The 27,148-nt window shown below is 39.0% G+C and overlaps 1 protein-coding gene across 1 annotated transcript; it reads right to left on the minus strand.

The window, feature by feature from the left end:
- Positions 1–1,203: 1,203 nt before the first annotated feature.
- On the minus strand, positions 1,204–21,401 carry LOC138196462 (GDNF family receptor alpha-4-like). The gene is made up of 8 exons (XM_069146511.1): positions 20,886–21,401; positions 10,393–10,659; positions 10,146–10,238; positions 9,672–10,041; positions 8,887–8,996; positions 8,253–8,387; positions 5,672–5,808; positions 1,204–3,902 (listed from the first exon to the last, which is right to left on the minus strand). Exons 1-8 carry the CDS (start codon positions 20,938–20,940, stop codon positions 3,702–3,704), a joined length of 1,368 nt encoding a protein of 455 aa, XP_069002612.1. The 5' UTR covers positions 20,941–21,401; the 3' UTR covers positions 1,204–3,701.
- Between the last annotated feature and the right edge of the window lie 5,747 nt (positions 21,402–27,148).

Genomic DNA, 27,148 nt, shown 5'->3' on the forward strand with positions numbered 1-27,148 from the left:
AGCTGTAATTTGGCCATGTTGGCTTCTGTTTTCTGAAGAATTGTGACTTAGAAACGCTGCTACTGCTGCCCTTGAATGATCATGTGTTTGTAGATTTTAGCTCCACATAATCTAGAGTAAATGGGAAATGGTCTGCACGTGGATGCGGCTTCATCACCTTTGCTGTCTCACAGCACTTCACACTGTTTCCCATTCGCCCATTCACACAAGAGCTACACTTTAACACTTAAAAATGTTTAGATTTGCAAATGCATGTCATATAGTTTACATGTCATGATGTACTTCTCTAAATGCTTTGAATATCAATACAAATAAACAACTGACAAATGAGGTGTGTATTTTATAATTAAATCTGTTACTTGAGCCCAAATATTATTACAGCAGGATAAACACTATCCATAATTAAGCAACAAGCTCAGCATCTTTCATCATTAAGTGCTCATATCAGATTTACATGGTGTTGCACAATGTGTTGCAGCCCTTCTTCACCCTCTTCCTTTGTGCCAGAGACTGTAAAAAAAAGAGTATTTTCTGGCAGCAGTAATACTTGCATTGTTTATAAAATGTGTAGCAGTGATTGAAAGTGGAAATGAATTGTATTAGATGGGTTAAACTGTTTAAAACCACTCAGAACTTGAGAGTTTAATGGCTGCTCACTGCTCATTAACAGGATGGGTAAAATGTAGAAAATATTTCTTTTCCTCAGGGGGATTAATAAAGTATAAGTTGAACATAAAAAAAACAAAGACCGAGAGCCCTCGTCCTATACTTTTTATAGTTAAAGCACAGATTGATGCCAGTTTCCGAGGCACTTTTTATTTATTTATTTTTTTCTAAAAATAATTTCACTGTAGCTTGTTCATACCACGGCGGCATCATTTTGGATGTAGAAGCCTTAAGACCCTGTAATAACCTCTGTCACTCCAAAGTGAAATCTAAATATGAGAGTCCCGGCTCAGTTTGTCTAAAGTCAATATATAAGCCACAGAAAAACCAGTGACGCATCTGTCTAAACCTCTCCGTTTTAATTAAAGTAAATTAAGGTTCAAATGCTACTGTATATTTTAGCATGTGTTTAAAATTTGGACTAATTCACTCACCAATTTGCAATGAAATTAACATTAAATTTCCAGCATCACTCCCAGTCCCACCAGGATCCTTTTCAGTACCACTTGTAAAAAGAAGATTGAAGGGGAAGAAAATGTTGATATATTCATACACAGCAAACATTTCTTGGTCATTCAAAAGCAATTTTTTCAGTTGGACATGGGAATTTCTAATGTGACTTTTATTATTTTAATAAATTGGCACACTTTCTGCTATGTCACAAAATTACACAGTTATTACACATTATAGTCAGAATCATTTGGCATGTTTGATATGTTTTTACAAGACAGATATCATGTGAAACAGTACTGTACATAACTTTCATGATATAACCTACAAACTGTCTAATTTGGCAAGTATTCACACTTTTTCTTAAAGATTTTGACTTATAGATGGAGAGTAAGCTTTGTTTTTTTGAAGCTCCTCAAAAAGCCATGTTTGATGTAAATGTTTACTTTACATAGTTTACAAATATAAACAAAATGAAACATGAAAATACATGTAAACGCACATTAAGTCATTAAGGCCAGAGCGCACTGGATGCAGTTACTGACACTGTTCATTTGATGCTTTATAACTCACTGCAGCTGAAAGATTTGAATCCGCAGCACCGCTGCAACTTCACTGTGACACTTGTGATGTTTCTTTAGCATGGTCTGGTTTCTACATTTGAATACCAGCTGGCTGTCCAGCCAGACTTTTTACATCAGGTAGTCTGTCCAAATATTTTTTTTTCTTTGCACCTACTAAGCTTGCAGTCACACTTCAGAGCTTTCCAAATGGACCTTTTTCCTCATCCACTTCTTGGCTTCTCACAACAAGAATGTGGGCAAAAACCTGCATGATGTCATTTCGCCCTGAAGTGGGTAACAGTCACTGCAGGTCTCCGAACCTTAAAACATCCAGTCAAAGTACAACTTTGACTTCCATAAACTTTGAAATAGGATAGACCTGTACTCAGGGAAACAGGGCTTATGCGCTTCCATTGCATTACTGCCTTTATACCGCCGTATTTAAGATTCAGCCTTCATGTTAATCATCATGTAAACGAGTCCAGTAGTGAGGACAAAGAAAGGTTGAGGGATCTTATAGCCTCCCAAAATTATATTCAAATATTTAAGAGTGACACATGATTGGATTTTTTCAGCTGTTTGAAGTCACCCATCACTGCACCTCATTACATACAATGTTTTTTTGTTTTTTTTAAGTAAACATGAACATATAGCTACAATGAATTGATAGTATAGTAGTTTGCGTCATCTAAGACAACATGAAGCCATATAATACATTTTTCTTTACAGAGCTCAGGCTGGTTCTTTCTTGCCAACTCATCATCAAATAAGTGAAGTTTATCCCTCTAAAACAACTTCACTATACTTCTCTTTACCTACACCCCTGCAGCTGCATAATTTCACAGGAAAATGAGCCATAAGAGGAAAAATCATTAACATCAGCAAAAGATATTTCAGGCAGAGAGAATGGCTCAATGTGCTGCTCAATGATCAGAGCAGCCGGCAGGCTTTATGGCCTCCTGTGTCCGTCCCTATCGCCGCATCTCGTTCTCACAACATCTAAAGTACATGATGGGGAAGGAACACTAAAAACACATCTCCTAGGGATAGAAAAAAAAAAGTGAGAGGGTATGACAGCAGTAAATTGGCTTCTTCCTCCCCTGAGCCTTACTCCAGACTTTCCCTGCATGCTGAGCTATTTGAATTGTGCTGTAATTGCTTATGTTGCTTTTCTCGTCATTTCTACAATAGAATTTGATCTCAATACTTTTGCCCATGGTTGAATTCTCAGCCACTTATTGTGGAAGCAATAATACTAAGTGGTGTGTAAGGCGAGCAGTGTGACTGTTGCTCTCTGCTCTTTGGTGCACAAAGTAAGCAGAACCATATATTATGGGAAAACACATTGGTTTGTATCTTATCACTTTTTAAATGAAGCAATTTCAAAAAGTGTTTATTTTTTAATGGAACAAAGCAGTTTAAGTGCAGTACAGTTTCTTATTAGCTTGTAGTGAAGTGGATTATCTTACTCAGCCACAGTATGAAGGAGGGAGAGGAAGAGCCAAAGGGGCAGCAGAGAAACGGATGTGACATGAGTCATGAAATAGAAATCAAAAGCCATGCTCATGCCTGGTTGCAGTGGAGTAGACTGGTTATGGTTTTTGGGAGCACGAATAGTGTATGTGGCCCAAGGCGATGTGCTTCCTGTTAAAAGAGGGGATGTACTTTGAGTGTGAAGCAGGCTCAAGATAGAGGATTTGCCCAGACAGCACTTCTCAATTCACCCATGCACTCATGTATCTGGTCACGTTGTTCCCTTCCTTTCATGGGAGACAACTTGAGCAAAGACATGGCAGACAGTGGAGGACTACTGATATCTTTTAACTCTTGCGGAGACCCAAGAGGAAAAAACTGAATTATAAAATAAAGCCAGGATATTTAAAAAAAAATAAAACACTGAAAGAAAAAGATGTTAGGAGCATTTATATTTCTGCTTCGCAACTGTCCTCTGTGGTTCACTCTGAGTGCTGAGAGGACAGCAGTAGCAAGTGTAAAATGTATGTGGCGAATGAGATGGAGGCCTCAGTAGCTCCAACACTCCCAGTCTACGATGAGAGCAGGGAGCAGCAGTAATGGTAACACAGGTAGCGCCTGGCTTGCTGCTCCCCGCTGACTCCCTCTCGCACCCGATTCAATGTTAGAGTCCTTCTCAGAGTACGGCGGGATGACGTTGAATTCCTCGCTTGCTTCCTCCTCCTGCTCCTCTTCCTCACTCTCCTCCATCTGTAAAAGCACAGAAAGAGTGATTCTTCCAATTAACGGGAGTGGTGTAGCGTGGAGGAGAGGTCAGGAAGTGAAAGTCTACATTAACACAGAATTTAAAGCTATAAATACAAATATCTGAAAGCTACAAGAAGCTAGGACATGGACCAAATGACAAAAGAAACCTTTGGATCACATGTGTGGTCCAGCTCTGTGGTGCTTTTGAAAATTTGCTGTGAATGATATTGTTCAGGTGTTGCCTTTACAGTCCAATCTCTTTATTTTCTGTGTGTTCATAAATGAACACTAGGCTGACAATGAGACACTAACAGACTTCGGGCTCTATATCTTACACCTGGCGTAAAGCGGCATCAAGCGCAACTGAAGTGTCTTCGCTAGCTTCCGACATACACAGAGGCCCTTTTCCTGTCCAGCACCCGTATTGTGTAAATAGAGGAAATTAGCTATAAAGACCAAAGCCATTTGTATACCAGGTTGTTAAGATGTTCATTTCTGCTGTAAAGTTGGGCATTTTAACATGTGGGTCTATGAGGACTGACTCGGTTTTGGATCCAGTCTCAAGGAACTGTCGTTTTTTTTTGCCACTTTCGCAGTGGCTTCCTTTTTTAGTCCCGGAGGTTTCTACTGGGGTGTCTCATGCGAATTGTTGGTGGACTGCTATCTTGAGGCAGCGGAGAGCGATTGTGCAAGTGACCAACAAAAACCTGGTCTTGTGGTCAGTTGTGCGACGGAATTAAAACCTTAAACCAAACAGAACAGTGACTGTTCAGAAGGGTATTAGGTTTTTCCTTAACTTCAACATTCAGTGTTTTTGTCCAAAGCTATTTGTGCGAATAAGAAAAAAAAGGGGGAAAAAATTATGTTAATGATCAAAAGAGTATTTTACATTTATATAGTTTTTGTTCCTTTCTTCTCCTTTTTACCCATCATTATCCAACTACCTCTCACTGTTGAAAGGCTTTGTACTCTATGTATGTAACAGCTTTGAGATCGCCTTCAATAAGGCAATACCTCCACTCAAACACAGACATGGATGGCGTGAGGGCGCACTGACTGGAAAAAGACTCAGCCTTTATCTCATATCTTTGCTTGAGCCTAAGTTTCACTTTCTGTACTTGATTTAAAATGGCCTCGTCATGCCACTGGCATCAAAATTAGAGGAGAGAACTTGTTGTTCCTGAAGCAATGCAAATCCATTTTTCCGTATCCGTTTTAATTTGCTTCAAGGTTTCATGGACAATGTAGTTGGAGATTTTTCTCAAATCAAATTTAAAGCATAATAATAGGAAATTCTGTTTTACTGCAGTAGCTGTTTACTTTATTGCAGCCGCTGGAAGTCGTTGTCTGGTGTCCATTTCAGTTTTGGTGTATATCACAAATAGGAAACTCATCATCATCAATACTGTAAAGGTTTATGGGATGGGAGAGGAAGAAGTGGAAATGCAGAATGAGGAGGATTAAAATGGTGAGAGAATGGGGAATATGGAGCAGATGGGTGTGCATACATGAATATTAACAGTAAGGGTAGAGCTTAATGCTGCAGACACCTACGGCTAATCCTCAGCCACAATGAGAGGTAGGGATATATGAAAGGGAGGGGGAGAGACATAATCTGAAGTTATACAAGGAGCTAGTGGGCCCAACTCACTGCTACAGTCCCTGGAGATACTTAGGTGTTACCACCTGATATACAGTCAACCACTTCCTCACTTCAACTGGTGCCTAACATCAACATATGGTGAGATGGTGAAGAAGTGTGGCGTACTCACACTGTTGAATTCAGGGAGAGTGTTAACGCTGACGTGGACCCTCTCCTGGTAGATGCGTGGGGAGGGCTGAGAAGCTGGCATGGGAGTGATTTCCACAGGAGGAGGTGCGAAGATTCCCATGGAGCTAATGGCATTGCCTGAAACAAAATCAGCAGGGGCCAACTTCATTAGGTTCACATCATTATTCATCTTTGAAGCCTCACTAAAACACTATCAGTGACTTTGCTAAGCATAGTTAGAGCTACCAACTCTGTTAAAATATTCGTATCTTGTCCAATCATGCACATCATTTACACAGAAAAACACTTGTACTTTTAAGTCCACCACTTTGATCCAGACTGATTTATCTCCACAACTACTGGACAGATTGCTATGAAATTGGTAGATAAATCCATGTCCCATGCAGTGTGAATTTCAATAACTTAAGTCTTCGTACTTTTCTCCCCATACCACCATCAGTTCAAAACGTTTATATGGCCAATTTTGTTGTTTTTGACAAAGTTTAAACCTCCTGTTGGTTCCATGTCCACACACATAAATAGGAAAATAAAAATATGTATCCTTTCTAAAGTTTCCAAATGTTTCCTGGGCTGTAGTGTGGAATAAAATGGATAAAATTTACCACAGCTGTGGCAGACAGCTGTCAAGTTAAAGATTGGCAAACTAAATACTAAAATATTAACAAACAGTAAGTTTTAGTGAAGCCAATATTGGGTATACAAATATCATTTTATCCTAATTTTGAACCATATAGCTACAGTTTTATCAGTTTAAACTTATTTCTTAATGCTATAACCTTCTGCTATCTTTAAAATAAATTACATTTGTTTTAAAAAGTTTTAATCTAATGCAGGGCAATTCATACATTTTTAGGTCTAGCCCAAGATTCCAAAAACTTTTTGGGGCCACTGTACATCCACTGCAGTTTCAGCTCAATCAATTAAACTTTATTTATACAGGTTAGTGTAATTCAAAGTGCTTCACAGATGATTGACAGGCTGATAATAAGAACAACTGCAGGCTTTGAAGCAACATGAACAGAGAAAAACAATTTAAAATTTTTTAAACCAATGCGCAGACAAAAGGAAGGGATACATATGTAAAAGGCAAAAAAACGCTCCATTATTTATCTATCTTTAGTTTGCACTGGTGTTTCATTATGACTCATTTTACCTTCAACAAAATTTGAGGATTGAAGACAAGTAATGTGATGTAGAAAAAGTGAAAATGCATAAAGTAAAATTGACATCTTGTGGTTGTTGTTTGTTGGGTCACACTCAATGTGGATTCTTATTTCAAGTAAAACAACCTCTCTGGCCTCCAACTCATTCTTTAAGTGGGCATTACACACAAATTAATGTTATGTGAATGCATCTTACAATAACTAATTTATCTTTATACTGAAACAGTGCTTCCTGAGTAGGATATTTTCATGCTCTTTCACCCATTCTTTGGCAACAATTCAACAAGAAGACATACTATGTTTATAAGATTTGCTGAAAGGATTCATTGACTCCACAGAGCTTAGAAATGACATTCATATTTGGCAGACAGCCACACACCGGGAAGAATGTCTCTTGGCATTCATTTATTTATAAGAAAACATTACGGTTCAATGGTTCGCCCCCTCAATCATCAATTATGAGCCAACTCATTTGAATTCTGTTAATGCACATTATAAAATGCTCAGTTAGATCAGCATCTCAACAGTAATTTAGATTATACTCACATTTGATAGCTAAAAGGTAACATTTCCTCTGTCATTATGCTGACAAGGGAGAAACATCAGCTTAGCATGAAGATGAGCTGAGTGAAGTTTGGAAACATTCCGTCACTCAAACTTCTGGATTGACTTGTTGGAATAATCAATTGTTTGTCTTCCACAAGACACCCTCTGGACATTGTTTTAATACCACAAAGCATTGTAATAATCTCACTTATTATTGAAATAAAATAAATAATAGGAACATTGAATGTCAATAAGCACACAGTAAATAAACAAAAAGGTTCCAAGTGAAGTTATGATAGGAGCTAACATAGACACACTCCTAATTTGGTTGTCTGTTTAAGCTACAAAAATTCCTCATCTCACCCTTCTGCTTTTTAAAGACACCGCTGGCCTATGTCAGGACTACTGTTTGTACTTTCAGCCTCACCACCACCCGAGCATCCACCTGCAGGCTCTGGGAGTTTAAGATATTTGCTCATCATTCCCCAATTATCTCTGTTATCAAATCTGCGGGCAGTTATGAGGGTGGAGCCTACACGCCAAACTCTAACTATGTTCTGCTAATGTAATAAACATTTAAAATGTGATTTATCTCACTGAACTTTATATCATCTTTAGCGAAGCATCGTGATCAGGATTTTATTTTGATCACATATACGTTTTCTTTTGTAGAAGTTGCACATTTTTCAGGAAACTCCTGGAGCTTAAACTCTATTTGTGTTGAAATATTTAGCTCTTATTACCATCATGATCACTGCATTGATTTGTGCATTTGTAGTATTAATTGTTTGCTATGGATTAGTAGCCCGGAGGCTGCACTTTGCTGCCTAACCTTGTGACCATTTTACTCACGTAGACAGATATTGTTGCTGAACATATGTAGGATGCGCTGACAGTCTTGCCATTCATTCCCACTGCCTTCACATGTGCACCACTGGGACACCTCTGTGCTGCTGTTGCTCACATAGTTGGGCGTCATGATGGTTCCTGGTTAGAAAAAAGAAGATAAAAGTCATATTGCAGGTGCAACTTCAAAAAACTTTTAAAATCATATTTCCCTTAGACTAGAGGGAAGATTAATATTTTCTGCACACCTCTATAGTAGGTAAGACAGTCTGCCAACAATGTTAGATGCCCTGCGGACCCTGTGTCTCACTATTTATAATTGCAGGTACACAAAATTACTTTTTTGAGTGTGGGAAACGGAAGGAAATATCATTACCTGCATCATTTTGTTGAGCTGCTGAAAAGGCAATTTTTGAATCAAGTTTTAAAGTGATGCTGACTAGATCCCGGAGCAGCAGCTTTTGGCATGTGACCATTATTATTTTGTGCAAAAAAATGAAAATTATACAGGCCAAATATCACTGTTAGACTCCCACTGATAACAAGTTCTGAGTGGCTTTCTATGATTTTTTTTTTTTTTTAATAACTATTCACTCTTTCAGCCTCTTCTACCTCTTTGATTTGTTTTCCTCCATCTCACCTATGAGTCCAGCGTAGGCCTTCAGGCACATGGCTCTGCTTTCTCGCATACACCCAGAGGCAGAGACAGAGGAGGGCTGGCAATTGTGTTGGAAATCTGCAAACCGAGATCTGAGACATACACACACACACACACACACACACACACACACACACACACAGTCGTAGAAACACGAAGAGAAAACAGTTTTTTTATGTGCCAGCACACAGACTCAGATTGTGCATTTTAAAGAGTTTTGACAATTTCCTTTTGGGAAACAACACATGCAACAGAAACAGCAACATAGAAACCCGGGTGTTATTCCCATCAGCACCAGCCACTGGAAAACGAATCTAAAAGTGAATTTAATCCTTTTATTTTTTTGTTCACTTGTAGTCACACATACAACAGTTTTGTTCAAGCAGTTTTGCTCATTTTTGTGGATTGGAAATCAGGCGGTGAAAACCATCTTCGGTGCTGACAGTGACAGCTAATCTTAGAAATTTATAAGCCACAGTTTTTACACTAATCAACGATGCAACTAGTGGTCAAAATCTCCTCATTGTGCCTTTAATGTTGCCATTTTGTGGACTGAGTTGAATACTGTGTTAATGTTCTGATCGAGTTATTCTTTGTGGTTAAATTTGTAGTATCTGTGTCACATTTTCAGATACTTTATACCTTGGTGCTTTGTAGCATGCAGTGGGAAACTCATTGCATATCCTGCGTTCTGTGTTTCTCTATGCGGAAACCCTTACAAACTACACTTAATGCACTGTATCAATACACTCAGGCAGCCATCTTACCTACACAGCTCGTCTCTGGAGCAGTAGTTCTGTAGGCTTAGGCAGTTGGGTTTTCCCACTCTCTCCTCCCCTCTCACATTCTCCTCATAGGAGCACGACGGGACGATGGTTTTCCTCCGGCGCTCCCCACACAGAGTGTCGGAGCAGGGACAGAAGAGCAAAGCAAAGCTGTACTCCTCTGGCACGCGCTCCAGGAAGCGCCGCAGGGCTTTGTGGCATTTCTGCCGGTTACAGCTGTTGTCAGACACTGTTGATCGCTTGGTGCAGGCTACAACATATTCTGACCGCAGGGAGCCACATTTCTCGTACAGGCCACAGTCCTGCGCTGCTTTCAGACACTGGTTTTGGCCATCCACAGCAATAGAGGAAGCTTTAGGGTTTCAGGAGGAAAACAGAGTAATGTATAACAGGAAATAAAAAAATCATGACCTATATTTCATTTGAGTGCTAAACAAAGTAAAAGTTGTGCTCTACCTGCCATGATGGAGGCCATACGTGACATCTCTATGTTTCTCACCAGATTTAACTCCAGTTCTTCATATGGAGACACTTCATACTCATCGTATGCTACAAGCACAATGAAGAACACATGTATTATGCAGCTGTGAATTCAAAGAGGCTCCACACACACACACACACACACACACACACACACACACAGACACACACACACACACACACACACACACACACACACACATATCCCAGTGCCTTAACCCACCTGCAAACCTCACAGTCCAGTAGACCCTGAGGCAGTGTTCCTCCCTGCGAGAGCCACGCTGACACTTGCAAACTTGAAGGGGCCGATAGTGCTGCAAGGAGTTCTGGGCCTCCAGGCACTCCAAGCGGGCGTCCGGGCCCAGGGGCGACACGGCCTCCTCGGCTGCGCAGTACTCCAGCAGTCGATAGACGACCATGCAGGACTGCTCCTGGATGCAGCCCTGCTCCGCCAGCAGACAGTCTAAGGAGGCAGATACCGGCACACTACCTAGAGGAGAGGATGATGCTGTGAGCAGACAAAGCTGTTGGCTGCCAACATTACTGGGTTTACAGTCCTCAAAAAGTATTTAATTAACAACAACAGAGTAAAGTGAGTGCACTCCACAGACCCTTCACTGCACTACAGGTTACTATAATATCTAGCAAGGTGGATTAAATTGAAAGCACACAGGTGTAATAGAGAAGCAACATGGGCGAAACCTCATTGCTCTTCATAAAAACACAGGAGTCTGGAGGATAATTTAATGACACCACAGGGTTATGTTGTGGTTATAATCATCTCGTAATTATTTCTTCATCCTCTCAATGGGAGTCCGAGTTGCCCATTTTTGTGTTACAGTACAAGGTTTTATTTTTTTCAGCACAGTTAGAAAAATGTCCATCCCAGCATTTGGAAATCCTCCACCCGTCAGTCACCTCACACTGCGGTACAGTGGAGACAGATACCGTGAGTTGGCCTCATCTTTCTTATCACACACCACAATGCTCCTGGATTAGTGAGCTCGACACCTGTTATCATAAATTATTAGAGAAATTCTGTGCCTTCCTGTCAAATTTATCCTCCTCCCTGCACCCTCTCTTTCCCTTTTGCACTCTGTATACTCTCCTGATAGTCAGCTTTTTTTGTAGTTGTGGATTTTGGTGCAACAAGTGGGCAAAGATGGGGATTTGGCAATAATATAATTTCAGCAATTTTGGTAATATTTTCCTCACCTGGTACACACACCAAAAAAATGGTTTAATGGTTTTAAATGAACACTGCATGATGTATGATTGCAGGAAATGCTTAGTGGAAGACAGTTCCCATAATTTTCATGATTCATCCCATTAATTACCTCTTTGCACGCTATGATTAATCCCATTAAGTGCAACATTACTACTGCTGACATCTCCCCAAACCCCACTCCGAAGATTGATTTCCTACCTTTTATTAATGTTCCCAGATGCTCTCACAGTGAACATTTTGTAGCTTTTATTTTTGTGTCAAACCAATGCTAATGTCACATTTAAAAAACTGTCCTCGTTGGACTGTTCATGTGCTTCTTCCAAGGATTTAAGAGTTAGCACTCTAACAGCATTTCATTCAGAAGATAGGTAGAAATCATACCTAAAAGATGACCAAACAGGCATGTAGTGTAGAAATTAATTTGTTTGTTTCCTGCATCACAAACGATGCCAGCTCTCAAGTCTTGGATACCTCTTGGATCTGCAAGTACTTGAACCTCCACCAAGAAAGCATTTTGAGAATAGCCTTAGTGACAATAGTGACAATATTAACTGGCTAAAAATATTTGGCTAAAAAATAAAGGTGATAGTTTTGTATTATGGTGTACTACTAAAAAATTATGAGTAGCAATGCAAAATCTGTAGTATATAATAGGCTAAAACATGTAAAAACATGGGTGTTGGGTTTTTACACACAGCATATTTAGTACTTTCAGATAGTGTGTGTTCATGGATGTCTTCTACAAAAGCCCTGCTGTTATTATTGTATGACACAAAAAGAGCTAGGGGGGGAAACCTTTCGCTGCAGAGTCCCTTCCATTTGGAACAAGCTTTTCACCAATGTCAGACACCGTCTCCACATGTAATGCCAGAGACAAAACCCATTTATTCAGCACTATTCAGCACTTCCCAGCAAATCAACCTATACTCTTGCTTCCAATTCTGCTTTCACACAGAGGCTCAATCTGGATATCACATTCAGACAGTGGCTCAACACAAATCTCCAATAGGAGGATGTTTTTCCCCCTGAAGTTCTTTTAGATATATGAGGTAAATATTTATTTTCATCTGACAGTTGCATCAGCACATGCAACACCTACAAAATATCCAGCTTGAGTATACTTTCTATTTATATCAGCTGTATGCATATTTAAAATCATCCATCTCATTAAATCTTAAAAGGTTCATTCTGTGCAAATGTGTTGCATATCAGCAACCACATTTCCTCGACAAATAATGTTATTCAGTAGAAAATCCGTCATGTTGGTCCATACTGATTAAGCATTAAGCAAGTTTTGATTGGCAGTGTCTGGAATGACTGGAAGTGAAAAACTACAAATTATTTCATGATGCTGATTGTTGCTCCATGAAAAACACAATGCAGGAGGGCCAGAGGCAGCCTGAGGCAGACGAGAAGGAAAATAAATGAAAGCTCTCTTCAAAAAAAAAAGTATTCTTATGGGGCAATTCAGGAAATTAATTTTCTCAAATGTGACATAATTGTCCCCACAAATTCCACTTTATACAGTGACTCCAGACTAAGAAAAACAAATAGCTCGGGTACTTTTTAACTGCATACAAAGAATAGGCTGGAAGACATAAAAATATGTTGCATCGTTAAGAGTAAATCATCATGTTTGAACTTAATCCATGCCTGTTAACAAATAACTGTACCTACTTTTTACTCACGTGTACTTATGCTTCAGTACATTAACATATATATCACACAAGCTCATATACAAACACACACGGCATTGTGTTAGGTCGGTCACACACTTCGATTAAGCTCCTGCTGACTGGCGGCACAAAGCACGGCTGCAATCCAATTCTGCTGCTGCATGTTTTGTAATCTCAGGCGCCACATGAGGTCCACGTCTCACTTTGGCATGAGACATATCATAAACAGAAGCTACGCTTCATCGCCGCTGCAGGAAAACTTCCAAAGCTACTGCAGTGTCGCCATAGGGGGAGGTGGGGAAGAAAATATTAACACACAAGGCAATGAGTCACATTCACAGTCACAGCTCCCCGAGATGTGCAAAGGTGATGATTACTTTGTCTTTCTGTCTGTCTGCCTATCTATGTATCATGATACCTTGATAATTATACCGAAGTATTAAATCCCACCGTGTTTAGCTGCAATTTAAACGGGCTCCATGTAATCTCCTGTTTGGGCTGTGAACAGTTTGTTCATTATTCTGTCTCAGTGTTTTCTCCCTCAGGCTTACCATTGATAAAGAGAAACTATCAGCAGTTCTGGTTTCAAAGAGCCTTTTTTACACACACACACACACACACACACACACACACACACACACACACACACACACACACACACACACATAAATGTACAGATAATAAAAACCTATATACAGTACAGTATAGAGCAGCTCTGTTAAATCTTGTCCAGCAGACAGGTGAGAATTATTTTTATAACTCACACATTATTAATTGTCATTATGATAAAGAAGCACTGTGCTCACTTTATGATGTTTGCAATGTAACCAACTACTAAAGTAAAAGTTTGAGTTTAGGGAATAGGTATATGATTTTAAATTAAAAAAAAAAACAGGAATGAGAGAAAAGTGAATGGGAGATAAATTACTGATACGTGAGCCATAATGCACTTTATTGATTTCTCGCTGGGGTGATTAATAGAATTTGTGAGGCAAAGCTGATGAAGGTTAACGCCATAAATGGCAACCCACACAGCACGCACTGTGTCGACATTCACAGGGAGCAAACTGGTTTGGCAAATTTTTCTCTTCCGTCCTTTCACACACATGGGATGGGCTGCAGAGCCTCCAGATTGTTGGGCAGTAATTTGACTTGAGAGGAGACCGAGGCGGGAGAGTGTGACTCTGATGTGAAATGTGCTGAAGGATTGTGACAGAAGGGACTTCTTGGAAGGAAGTCACAAGCTTGAGGAGGAAATGGCAGCAAGGTGACAAGGATGGAGCAAAACGAGAAACATACTCATGACTGACACTACTTGTTACTACTCTCCCTCATTCACCTCACCTGATTTCAAACCAGTGGGATTCATGACTGGACTGCACATAAATGTATGTTTGAAATCACACATATGTTTTACATAAAGGCCTGCATTTGCCTTCAATAGATTATGTTGACAATATAGTTTTATACCTGCGAATTTTTCCTTTCAAGTTGAAAATCACTTCCTCCAGTTTCACAAACTGATTTTTTTTCTCAGTTTTTTAGTTCTCGAAAAAAATCAAATGAAATGTTCTTGGATTCAGATCAGGCTTTAGTCAAACAAAACAAGCAGTTGGAAGATGTCAGATTGGCTTTGAAAAATGGTTCATAGTAGTTAGACTCAACTGATTCAACTGTATTTTTATAGGTGGAATGATTTGCTAAACAGTTAACATGTTCTACATCACTGGACCTTTTGCACTACACCCAACCCCATCAGCACCATTTGCACTAGGTGCAATTGCACCATTGTTTAGGTGTATATATGTATATATTCATTCATTCTATGATGTAAATATGTCTATTTATGTTTTATATGTCTATTTATGTCTGTCTGTTTTTTTGTGGTTTTTTTGGACGTTGAGAGCGAAGCTACAACCGGAGTCAAATTCCTTGTATGTGTTAACATAGCTGGCCAATAAAGTGATTCTGATTCTAATTTGAACTTAGATGACACTATATTGGCTCTATTGTGTTCAACAATGCCACATTGTGCACAGATTGACTTGACCTCAAGAGACCATACAAGAAAACATAGGACTAATACAAGGGAGCAAGTAAACAGCAATAGAGAACGTGTTTTAAGTCAAAAGTAATGATAAAACTCCCAAAATGTCTTTTGCTGATACTAGTAGATTAGCCCCACCCCTAAATATAAATAAGACAAAAGAATCTCAGTGACTGATTCCATTTAATAAAAACACTACACCATCTTGTGCCATTAGTGTTCAGCAAGGATCTTTGCGGTATTCTTCAGTTTCCGACTTTCTGCTGAATGCTCATCATTTTGACAGAATCCTAATGTGTAATGCACTCCCCGTGCTGTGAGCACCGGTGGACAAAGGTGTTTCCTCAGGAAGGCCACAGATGGTTAATCAGTGCTGATTAAGGCTTGTGTGGCTCCTTATTGACACAGTCATTTCTGCTGAGCTCAGAATTTTGCAAATTCCACCACTCAGCTCATTGTCTTCGAACATTAAACTTTCTATTAACATTAAACATATGCTTAACAGTTTGCACATATTCTCATTGTTATGAGAAAAGCCCTGGGCAATCTCAGTCAAGCAGTTATTTTTGAAGAAATAGGAAAAGTTGTTTCTTTAATTGAAAACTTACTTATTCTCTTACTATGTGACTTACCAATGAGATGACTCTTTTTTTACACTATTTCAAAGTACATTTTATTCATGTGTGTTGGGTATTAGGGATTTATTAGTGCCCAAAGTAAATTTCTAAACAAACAAAAACAAAGCAGCCACTTATCAAAACTAGAATTACGCCTATGCCGACCGGTCAAGTTGCAGTTTAAATCCATGTGTCCAGACTTGTAATATATGTAGTGAAGACTTTGAAGGAATCCGGCCAATAAACTTGATTCTAAAAGGACAGAAGGTTGCAGCCATGACAGCAGACAATACTTTAAATATATATATTGGTGCAAAGAAGCTACAAACTCTAAAACGTAGATTTGTCACACGCATTTTCAACCCAGAATATCCATATAATTAGCACTGTTTGAAGATGGACACCCAAAATTATTGTCACCATTAGTGTCTGGCCAAATGTGAAATATGATATGAAGTTGAATAATAACCAGATACGTGTTTATGTAGAACATTATGATATGACAGTAGAGTTAACCTGTGTCCTTTTGAATATAAAATGCATTTTATCCTATCAGACATTTGTGTGAAATTTTGGGTTTGTAGCTACAAACGTCTATTTGAAGTGATAGCGACTTTAATCTTTGTTCATCCTTGAGTCCAAGTGAACAGGTGTGCTAAAATTAAAGAGACAGGTGCTCCTAGCATATGTAGTTGCAGCCCAGCATCACGGCAAAACGTATTACACACATGTTGTCCACTATGGAAAGCATGTCTTTAGCACGCCTGCCGTCATCTTGACGTGAGAGGAATACATATTTATTCATAGGCAGGTGATGTGATGGAGGTCATGTAACAAACGTCACTCAACAGAGATAATGAGATGAAGTACAAAGGCCGTTAAAGGCTCAGTAAGGAGATAGGACGGGTGGCTTGGTGGTGTAAGTCACAGACAAGTGGCAACCACCAATGACATCATCCTTTAGTTTGTGAACTGCTATTCTGAAGGCTCGAGTTCGGATATTGGCCGTTGCCATCTTGCTATTTTTGGGCTAGAAGTGATGGCTCTGACTTGATCTGATTGGGAAAACGAGGACACTATATGCCGATAGCTGAAACCTGACTGCCCCTCTAGCCTGTCAATCAAACAGACGTGCCCCAAAAATGCGCTTCTTAATGCCTAACATCTAACTAATAATGGTTAATAAAGGAGTAACTTTAGCGAACGACACCGTGATAACTTGTGAATAAAATGTATTGACTTTGTATTTTATGAGAAAAGTTGAATTTTACTGTATGGAGCGAAAGCCTTTTCGAAACAAACCCCTAGTGGCCCTTGGTGGCATTCCACTTTAAGGCACTCTCGCATTAGCCAAATTATTTAGACCCGGAAACTACATCCACTTTTAAAGTCTCTAGTTATATTAATTTAAATAAATAAACCTGCCCACCCTTGTCATAAAAATCTTGTATTGCACTTACAAGTTTATACAACCTCTCCCTGTTCTGATCTCACCTTTGCATCTTTTTCCTCCTCATTCCCTCCATTATGCTGCACCTGCCAGGTTTAATTATTCTCTTCAACCTCTCTACCTCCAATTTTTGCCAAATCATCCAAATCTCTCCACACCACATGTGTACAATCCACATCTTTTGGCTGCCACAGTTTCCTTCGCACAGTCGCTCGAGGACCACACTGATGGCAGCAATAACATGTCGCATCTATGTGAAAAACACACGTACTGTGCAGTCTCCCCGTCTTCTCAAAAATGTGCTCCCATGATAACTCCTCTCCAAATAGTTATACATGGAACAAACTTTCACACATCCTTATCCCAAAATTGATCAAAACTGCCCTGCGTTCATTGTCAAACCACACCTTGGATCATGCCACAGTTAGGAAAAAGCTAATAAAACAGAATTTCTGTGACTGCGGCGTTGAAAGGTGCACTCGTTTTTATGTACAAACCTCACAGAGGTGACTCCAGCCCTGGGGTTATGTGGATGTGCTCCACAGCCTCCAACGAGATGCAGTCAGATCTAAGCAATTCCCATCATTAGAGATGTTCGATAGATAGTTGTTGAGGATAATCTAGGTGTTGTAAAATGATGTTGTAATAACCACAGGTGACAGGTCTAGTAGTGTGTATAGAAATCATCATTTCATGCTCTGAATCAACAATTATCCAGTGCATCTAGTTACATGGATAATGTCTTATTTAATGCGTGAATTGTGCAGCCACATCACGCAAGCAACATCCCTCCGTTGTATACCAGGTGAAATGCATCAGGTGCCGCATCACCCAGTCAGTGTGTCTGGAGCCTTGTGTTAATATTTCAGGTGTCTGCTGCCTGGTGCAGTCCTAAATTTCAATGTGCCAAATCATTTCTTAGCTAGACACACACACACACTGACAGTTTCCATCGGGCTGTGGGTTTTTGTTTGTGCCATTAAATTGTGTGCAAGTGACAATCACGTTGCAGAGCACAGACAAACCAATTGAGTATAACAGGCAGTGACAAATAAGTCACACAAATTAAAATTCAAGAAACAATTTTTTTTTTCCGTATGAGCTTGGCAGTGAGAAATCGAGTGTCACTCAGACCCACATTTGAATGTTGGAGTTATTCTTGATGCAATCATTTTAATTAAAATGATTCCTCAAAAGTTAAACATGTGAATTAACTGCATATTCAGAAAGTGCATTTCAGTTTTTATCTGAGTAATGTTCAATGGGCATGTTGCCAATTCAATTTTTGTGTGCCGTGGCCCTAAACAAAAGTGAATTACAGGCACAGAGACAATGGCTCAGCATAAAGAGAGAAGAAAAGTAGAGTCTGTGGCACAGTGGGGAAAGATAGAGAAGCCAAGAATTGGATAAACCTGTGTGCACGAGGTGAAGTCAAACAATCAAACAGAAACTGCTCAGCTATGTGGATATTGGTCCATCTAGGACCTGTGTAACTTTACACAGCCTGAAAATGAGCTCTAATAAATTCATGACAACCGTGTTAGGGCTCAATCACGTCCACTAAATGAGGTACCAAAATAGCAACACTCAATCAGCACTTGCAGTCGGTACTGGGACTTTAGCAATAATCCATGGGGGCCTGGCAGCAAAGGGTCAAAGTCCGGTTAAATGTCATTCAACAATAGCAGCTTTGCATTGATATATCTGGCAAAGATACTGTATGGCCACATTCAAGTGATCTCATGTATTGTTTGTGAGTTTTCTTTCCATTGCACTATTAAAAAGAAACAGATGAACGTAGCAACGCATGCAAATAATAAGGTGGTAGAGCACTAAAACAGCTTATACATTTTAACATGTGATTTCAAGAAGACTTTCCAAAGTAATTTGCTTTAAAGTAGCCTAAAGCAGATGTGGAATTTTTGTTTAAAAGGGAGAACATCTAAGATACAATTCTCCTTTTTTATTCTAACATTTGAGTCTTGGTGACAGAAATTTTGGGAAGGCTGTTGTCTACCTCTAAAGATCCCACCGCCATTGTTGAGGTCACAGAGTTGTACAACGTCAGATATATTATGAGGTAAAAATAACATTGCTCAAAATGGAATACAGTTCAGGGGGGCTTGCCTATTTATACGATACATATAGACATAGACAGGGAATGTCACTATACCACCAGTCTAGAAAAACAACAGAGCAGCTCTACAACAGATTAGTCTCAAAACTCAACATCGTGACAGACTATCTAATTTGCATGTGTAATGATTCAGATCTGGATTAATTAGCACTTGAAAAATAACTGCTTTTCTTGGTGTGATTCCACCTAAGTGCCTGGCAGGTGGGTTTGACACTGCGCATGATGTACTGGGAGCCTGAAAGGTTTGACATTCACAAGAAAGCGTTTATCATTTTATGAGACTAATCTCTAATGGGCACACTCACCTGACACTATCTGAGTTTTCCTGGAGGCAGAGAAGCCTGTGCCTCCTGTCCTGCTGACATAATCCTAACAATTACAGTATTTGCATGTATTTGTGCTGTGACAAGGACGGGGAGTGTTGTGGTTCATGTAGGAGATTATTTCAAATGTTCTGTGCATGATACATGCTGTAAAAAAAAAAACAGCACCGAAGAACACTTCAAATTAAAAAAATAAATTTAAACTGATATAATTCAATATCAATAACCACAGACCAACCAATTGTATTCTTCATTGGGACATGTCTTATTCACATTATTGTCTTTAATCATGTAGCAGAAGCTCATTTTAGTAAAGGAATCCACGTCAAATATTACAGACACGTCTTTCTCCATTTGACCATCAGCAAAGAAAAAGCCTAAGAAAGCATTGACACTTCAAACTAAAAACCCTTATGTCACTGCCATAAAGTTATGAATGTTTAAATCATTCATCTCATCAACTACTAATGTAAAATGTAAAGGAGAACACCTTTTAGTTTAACAGCTCATGTGCGATATTTCCATGATCTGGGACAGTCCAATCAATACTTGAGAGAACAGATCATCTATTTTTGGAACGGGTCCAAGGCAGAAATAACAGACCTGAACCCATGATGTCATCCACATGTAAAATCTAAGACTGCCTTAATAAATGGGAAACAGATTTAATGGACCACTTTGATTCTATTTTAAAGGCTGTCTGTAAAAGTTTAACTCAAACCTGGAACAGAATTATTGTGCGGGAGTCTGTGAAATCTCCATCATGCTCAGAGACAGAGTCTCTTCCCACTTTTGCCTTTTTTCTTTTAGATAGGTTATTTCTAATAATGAGACAATTGTCCTCTGGCAGGTTGCAGATGAGTGAAACGACTGTGTGCATTTAACTCATTTACAAAAAGTTAAAAGTCGGACTCTTCAGAACCTGAACGACATCAAAATATTATGATCAGCAAAATAAACCGAATTCCTGTATTTTCGTGCGTCTGGTCTGGGGGCTTTGTTCAATAATATTCACCAAACATTTGCACACACACACACACACACACACACACAAAAACAGCAGTTCATGCGTCCATTCCTCTTCAAGTTGTGGATATTGGAAGACAAAGTAGCCTATCATCCAAAAGGGAATACTCTGAACCTACATGATCAGACCGTACATTAAATAAACACTAAAATGTCAATGGTCGGTGATATTATTCTGTTCAGCTGTTCGAAATGACAAATGTGATGCTTACCATGAGAGAAGACATTGAGCAGAAGTCCAATGATCATCATCCTGTCCGGTGACATTGGAGAGTTGACGACTGGGAAACTCACACCCGACTCGCTGCAGCTCAGTGACCCGTCTCCTGCCACATCCAGCCTCCTCTTCCTCCTCCTCCTCCCCTGCTGCTGTTGCTGTTGCTGCTGCTGCTGCTGCGCCCGCACAGAGTGAGGCACACCGTAGGGTCTATAGTAGCTACACAAAGTTGGCAAAACTGAACCGGAGCGACTCAAGTTATCGCGATTTTTGTTATCCCATTTATTTTTCCGATCCCAGTTCTATTGATCTTTGTAGTACGCATTCGGCAGATTTCTAAAAAGCATTTATCCGAAAAGTTGCTCTGCAGCTGATCGCCCGGAAGCTCCCATCAGTCACACGCTACAGACTCCAAGTGCAAGTTGTGTCGCATTTGCGCTTGTGTGTGTTTCCACCGCAGCTCCACAGTTGTCCAGCCGGAGTTCAGATCAGAGCCCCGAGACTGCATGGCGCAACTCTGTTAAAGCCTCAATGTGATTGGCCCCTGAGAAGACCGACTGTGCCCATGGGATGTTAAAACGTTTCCCGTGGGAGAACAGCTGACGTATTGCAGCCAAGTTCGTACATCAACTTGATGGACAACAGAAGGTGTAGGCTTAACTTTGCAATACAATAAGAAGTCCATTATGTTTATAGATACCTACATATTTAAAATAATTATCACGCCACTTGTAATCCACTTAATTAAACGGATTCTTTTGATATTTTATTGTATTTATTGGTTTTAAAGGCTGACTGTGCTCAAAGAAAACCTTCCCTGAATTAACTTAAATGGCTTTGACCTTGAAACTGATCTCATAGCAATGGGCTTTGTTCCATACAAAGCTGCATTCAGTCAAATTTTTCGTTTGAACTAAGAAAAACTGTTCTCTATTACCATTTGGACGCTATATTTCTATGGTTATAGATATTGGTTATTTCCCCCCAACAAATATGTCTGCTGATGTGAGCTTAACTGTTAAATTGAATATGTCTACTCCTCTGCCTTTGAGACTAGTCTACAGCTTTTACAGCCATTTCCATTCATATCAGCTTCCTGCAAGGACTGTGAAATCTTTACTTGTTCCAGTGTAGCTGACCTGCAGGTGAAAGGTGTTGATCCAGAAGTGATGACAGACACTGAGAAATACAAATATTTGCTCAGCTGTAACCCTGAGGTGTCATTATTCTCCCCTTTGTTTGTTGTTTTGTCTGGCCATGTATAGGCACAGGATGACATTCTCTATATTATTTCTTTCCAGGATTAAAAAGAAAACCATTTTGTTTCACTTTGAAATGAAACAAAAGTCACCAAACTGAAGATTTTACTTAATCTGATCTCCTTTTTAAAATAGCTGCTCAACACTGTTTCACCCCCCCCCCCCCCTCAGAAGGTGTTTGTTCACAGTACCCAATTTACAGTTAGAAAATCCTCCACTTAAAATATGATTAAATAAACCCACAGCAGCCTCTGACGAAAAGAGAACAAAAGCAATTTAAAATTGCAAAGTGCATGTCATTGACCTGCTGTCCTCACTGTAATTAAAAGACAGCAGAGGGATTAGTGGATTAATTTACACATCCTGTTTAACAGGATACTCAAGTGGCATTAAGAAATACAAGTGGACAGTGACTGCCATTAAAATGCACATCCAGCAAAACAAGAGCAACAAAGAATTTAATAAAGAACTATAAAATGGCAGCACAGGCTTGCACTCAAACCAAACAATCTCCTCTTGCTAAAGTTGCCTCGAACATCAAATAACATGTTGTAGCGTGTGAGTAAATAATTTCTTACGACTTCTTTCCCTAGTGTGTTCTCATTTAAGTCAGGTTTTGATTCACTGTCATCTCCTCCAGCTTTAGAAGCTGGTAGATGGCAGGGCTCAGCAGAGGAGAGAGCCAGTCTGAGTCCGGCATCACAGCAGCTCCTCCCTGTGGTCAACACTGCGCATGAAACAAGACATCAAAATATTCCAATTATGTCAACATTGACTAATTACTGTGAAGAAAGGTTGAACAGCTACTGTTTTAATCACAACAGTAGCTTGTGAGTGTTTGTGTTGCCGCATGAAACATAGTAGCTATATTAAGGCCCGGGAGACAGCTGTATTCAACGGCTGGCATTATCTTAATGGGAAACATAGTTTACTTCCAATTCTATAATTTGATAATGTTTGAAATGCAAAACGAGATAGATAGATAGATAGATAGATAGATAGATAGATAGATAGATAGATAGATAGATAGATAGATAGATAGATAGATAGATAGATAGATAGATAGATAGATAGATAGATAGATAGATAGATAAAACAAGGGTCTATATTACATTTTCAAAACTTTGGCAAAGCATCCAAATTCAGTTTGTCCAAATATTTGCACAGCAATAATAGTAATATTCATTCATTAACACAACATTAAGTGTGATGTAGCCGTTATCAATCATAGGCTGTATGTATTTGTGTTTGTGTGTGCACAGTGTGTGCAACACGTTTTCCCAGTGTGTTCTCATTAAACCAATGTCATTCACTGTCATCTTCAGCTTCAGAAGCTGGTAGATGGCAGGATTCCTCAGAGGAGGTCTGACTGCACCATAGAACAGCAGCTCCTCCCTGTGGTCAACATTACACATGACACAAGGCAGATCTGAAGACTCAGATTATGTCAACATTTGCTTATTACTGAGAGTCCACTGTCCCCTTAGGTTGTGGTATGTTGTTACAAACTGGGCTGCTTGACATGCCCTCAGGCCTTCACCTATGAGTATTGGCTTTTTTTTTTTTTAATTTGGAGAGGTCATTAAGCTTTCTGGAATCTGAAATATCAGAGTTGAACTTGTTAAAGTTAAATGTTCATTATTTTTTTGAATTTGTTAAATTGTAGGAAGAAATGCTTCTCTGTCTCAGCCTCGATTGTTAAACAGAGACTACAGATTTTATTTTCTATAAACTGTCATGTCTCTCTTTTTCCATCTCTTTGATCTGTCTCCACTTTCTATCTCAGAGAGTAGAAAGATATTCTGTTTATTTCTCATCTTTTTTTATCATGTACTTTGGCTTTTTTTTTTTTAACTTTTCAATGTTCCAAATAGGTTTCTACATTGCTTTCCAGACCCAAGTTATAACAAATTATAATACAGAGTTGTTGAAAGTTAATTAAAGGTGAGGATTATCCGTTTGTCGCACTCTAGTGGACATTTGTGATTATGTCTACACTGGATCAATGGAATTTATATTTTGGAATTTCTCCACTTCAGCTGCGCTTGACACTGACTATTACTATATCAAAATCACAAAAACCCTTTAAGGGCAAAAATATGTTTTTTTATATTATATTCTGAATTCTCCAACTTGAATTATTATTATTACATATAATTACATAACATTTTTTGTATTTAATTCACATAGTTTGAATTTGTACAATTTAAAAAAATGTAATTTAAATAGCAAAGTTGTCGCCCATATAAAGTAGTTACCTACAGTCACCTCATAGTGACCAACAATTAACACCAGTTCTTAACAATAAGTTATTTTTAGATAGTGTTTCCTGACTTTCTTTTTGTATCCTGAACTATCCTTGACAGAAGAAGAAATTATTGTTAGATGTTTGTTTATATTTAAACAAAGTATGGGCCAATAAGTTTATGTAAATATTTTTTGGAAATTATTTTGTTTTGCTACTTGTTAACAGCAAGTGGTTGCAACAGGCACCCATTGTTTACCCATAATAACCATTAAAGTCTAGCAGATCCATGAGCTTTCTCTGAATATATCCACTTTTTTAAAATTTATCTGATAACTTCTGTTGAAGTGTGTCATAATTCCATCTCACATACTTACACTACAGTGAGCTGAATAATGTTGCAAGTGCATTATTTCTGCAATTTGTATGCCAGAAATCACAGATAGCATTCATCTTCTGACCCATCAGCTTTGAGCAAAAACTGTCATTGCATTCCAGCACATCGTTTTAAAGCATGTGAACTGCTTCAGTCATATGATGCGGCTATGACAAAGCTGTTAACTTACAGAATTACTGCTGACAAATAATGACACAATTATATTCTAATTATACAATATCAACCACAGCAAGTGTGGAGCTGAAGATTCAGGCATGGCAGTCTACAGACTAAATGAAATAAGTAAAATGACAACCATGATATATGTCACTGATATCCTATGTTACAGTGTGTGTAGGATTCTACCTGTAGTATTTGTGCTCTCCTTCTCTGGTAGCATTTTCAGGCAGCTTGCAGAGAGATTGAGCTGACTGAGAGTGTCCTACACCCTTACTGGCAGGTGGCTCCTTAAGATTTTCTGTAAACAGTCACGCACTTGAGAATCACAGATGTATCTAGCAGACATCTTGACTCAAGGGAAAGTGCAGGTGTATTAATGATGGCTGCATTCCATTCAGGGGAGGTCCTGTTTATGTGCATACTGGTTTAGTTGTGCATGACTCACGGGGACACTTTACAAAACTGAGCCATCATTGATACACCACAGCTTTTCCTACAGTGACAAGTCAAAGTGTCTGCTGTGAAATATGCAGGTCTGATGTTTTACTCTAACTCCATTCACTGTTACCTGACTTTAACGCGTATATTCTGGAAGACACTTATATACTTACTCCTCCCATTGTTTGTTGTTCAAGGACTCTTAATGAAGACCGTCAGGTGTCAGGTCTTGCAGTCTGTAATCCTTGAAGGACATTTGGTGCAGAATGAGTGATATGAAAGCCTTTTTCATGTGTTACAGTTGTAACAATTAACTTTGTGGTCCAGGTCAAAAACGACTTCCCCATTATTGCTGCTTATAAACCCAGAATAACACGTAGGCTATATAATTATCTATAATGTTATGTTAGATCTTTTTTTTTTTTTTTCCCTGACCTCATACAACTCATTTTTGAGTAGAAAAAAATGTAATGCATGGATTATTTGACTAACCAGTTGTTAGAAAAATTACTCAGAGGCTGTATTCAAAATCAAACACATCGGACATTTATTCTTGCAAGAAGGAGCAAATACATGTACACTCAAAAAAGGTGTCCAGCATTGCTCGAAGTCTCTTCTCCGTAGTTCAGCTTTTATACAGTGTAACAAACAGTTGACAGTCATCCCCACTTCCTCTGTATATTTGATTTTGTAGATAGTACCGAGTGAGGTCGTAGGTCACAAGATAAAGGTACAGAGACGTTGTAACTGAGACTGTAGAACCATGTTGTGCAACAGATAGACCAATATTTGACAAGTATGATGAGTTCATTATTTTTCCATCACTGGTACTCATATAAAAATATTGTGCTATTATCACACACTACTTTCTGTCAATGTTTAATGAGGACATTTTTTATTTCTGTTGTATTCCCGTTCAATACTGCCCAGTATGATTTTATTAGTAGACAGGACATACTGTAGGCCCAAAATACACACGAAAACTTTGCACATTACAAAAATAATGTCTGAACACATTAATAAACCACAGTAACAAAAATAGTAGTACTGTCAATAATGAAAACATTAAAATGTTCACAATCAGACGATCAGTTTGCCTTCTTTGACCAAGAATGTAATATCAACATCAGCAGGGCCTCCTCCTTATCTCCTTATTGTTCTACATCTATTGTTCCCTTGGTCCGGATCATATTCTGTGTTGTCTTCAACTTCTGACACTTCCTTCTCTGATCTGTCTTTCTGGTCGGTTTCCTGGCCTCTCTGCTCATGTGAGGCCTAAAAAAAAAACTTGAATTACCAGAGCTGCAAGAAAAGTTGTTTATTTTATTGCAGCACGTAAAAATTGCTTATGAGAATTGCCAACTGGTGGGGAAGCCAAGCGGGGGCGTGAGGTGTGTGAGAATATGCATATGTCTGCAGTTTACCTATTTATCTATACAACTTTTTCTGGTATAAACCCTATGGTCGAGAGTAGCCGTCATTGGGACCAAAGCTGAGTCCTAATGAGGCAAAACATTCTTTCTGAGATCCTGGTTAAGGTTAGGGGTAAGTGAATGGAGGTTTGGATAGGTTTAAGTTTTGCACAATAAATAGAAGTCAGTGCTAGATCGTAAAAACGCTCTGCAAACTTGTGCTTCCATAAATGCCCATACACATGGAACAAGTGTGTTCATGTGACGAATGTTGGCTATATGCCAATTCAACAGCTGACATGCCCTTGAGCAATGCACCTAAACCCTAACTGCTTGGGTGACACAGCT

Source organism: Embiotoca jacksoni, unplaced genomic scaffold (genome assembly GCF_022577435.1).
Source record: "Embiotoca jacksoni isolate LCO1_2020_lvr unplaced genomic scaffold, fEmbJac1.0.p SCAF_13, whole genome shotgun sequence".
Taxonomy (NCBI): Eukaryota; Metazoa; Chordata; class Actinopteri; family Embiotocidae; genus Embiotoca; species Embiotoca jacksoni.

What these genes read in the sequence shown, in the direction of transcription:
- LOC138196462 (XM_069146511.1), bottom strand. Translation starts at nt 20,940, where the DNA reads ATGTCACCGGACAGGATGATGATCATTGGACTTCTGCTCAATGTCTTC. An exon ending in CTGGACTGTGAGGTTTGCAG is followed by an intron (nt 10,239 to 10,392) that starts GTGGGTTAAGGC and finishes TTGTGCTTGTAG; the next exon opens with CATACGATGAGTATGAAGTG. An exon ending in TCCAGAGACGAGCTGTGTAG is followed by an intron (nt 8,997 to 9,671) that starts GTAAGATGGCTG and finishes TGTATGTCTCAG; the next exon opens with ATCTCGGTTTGCAGATTTCC.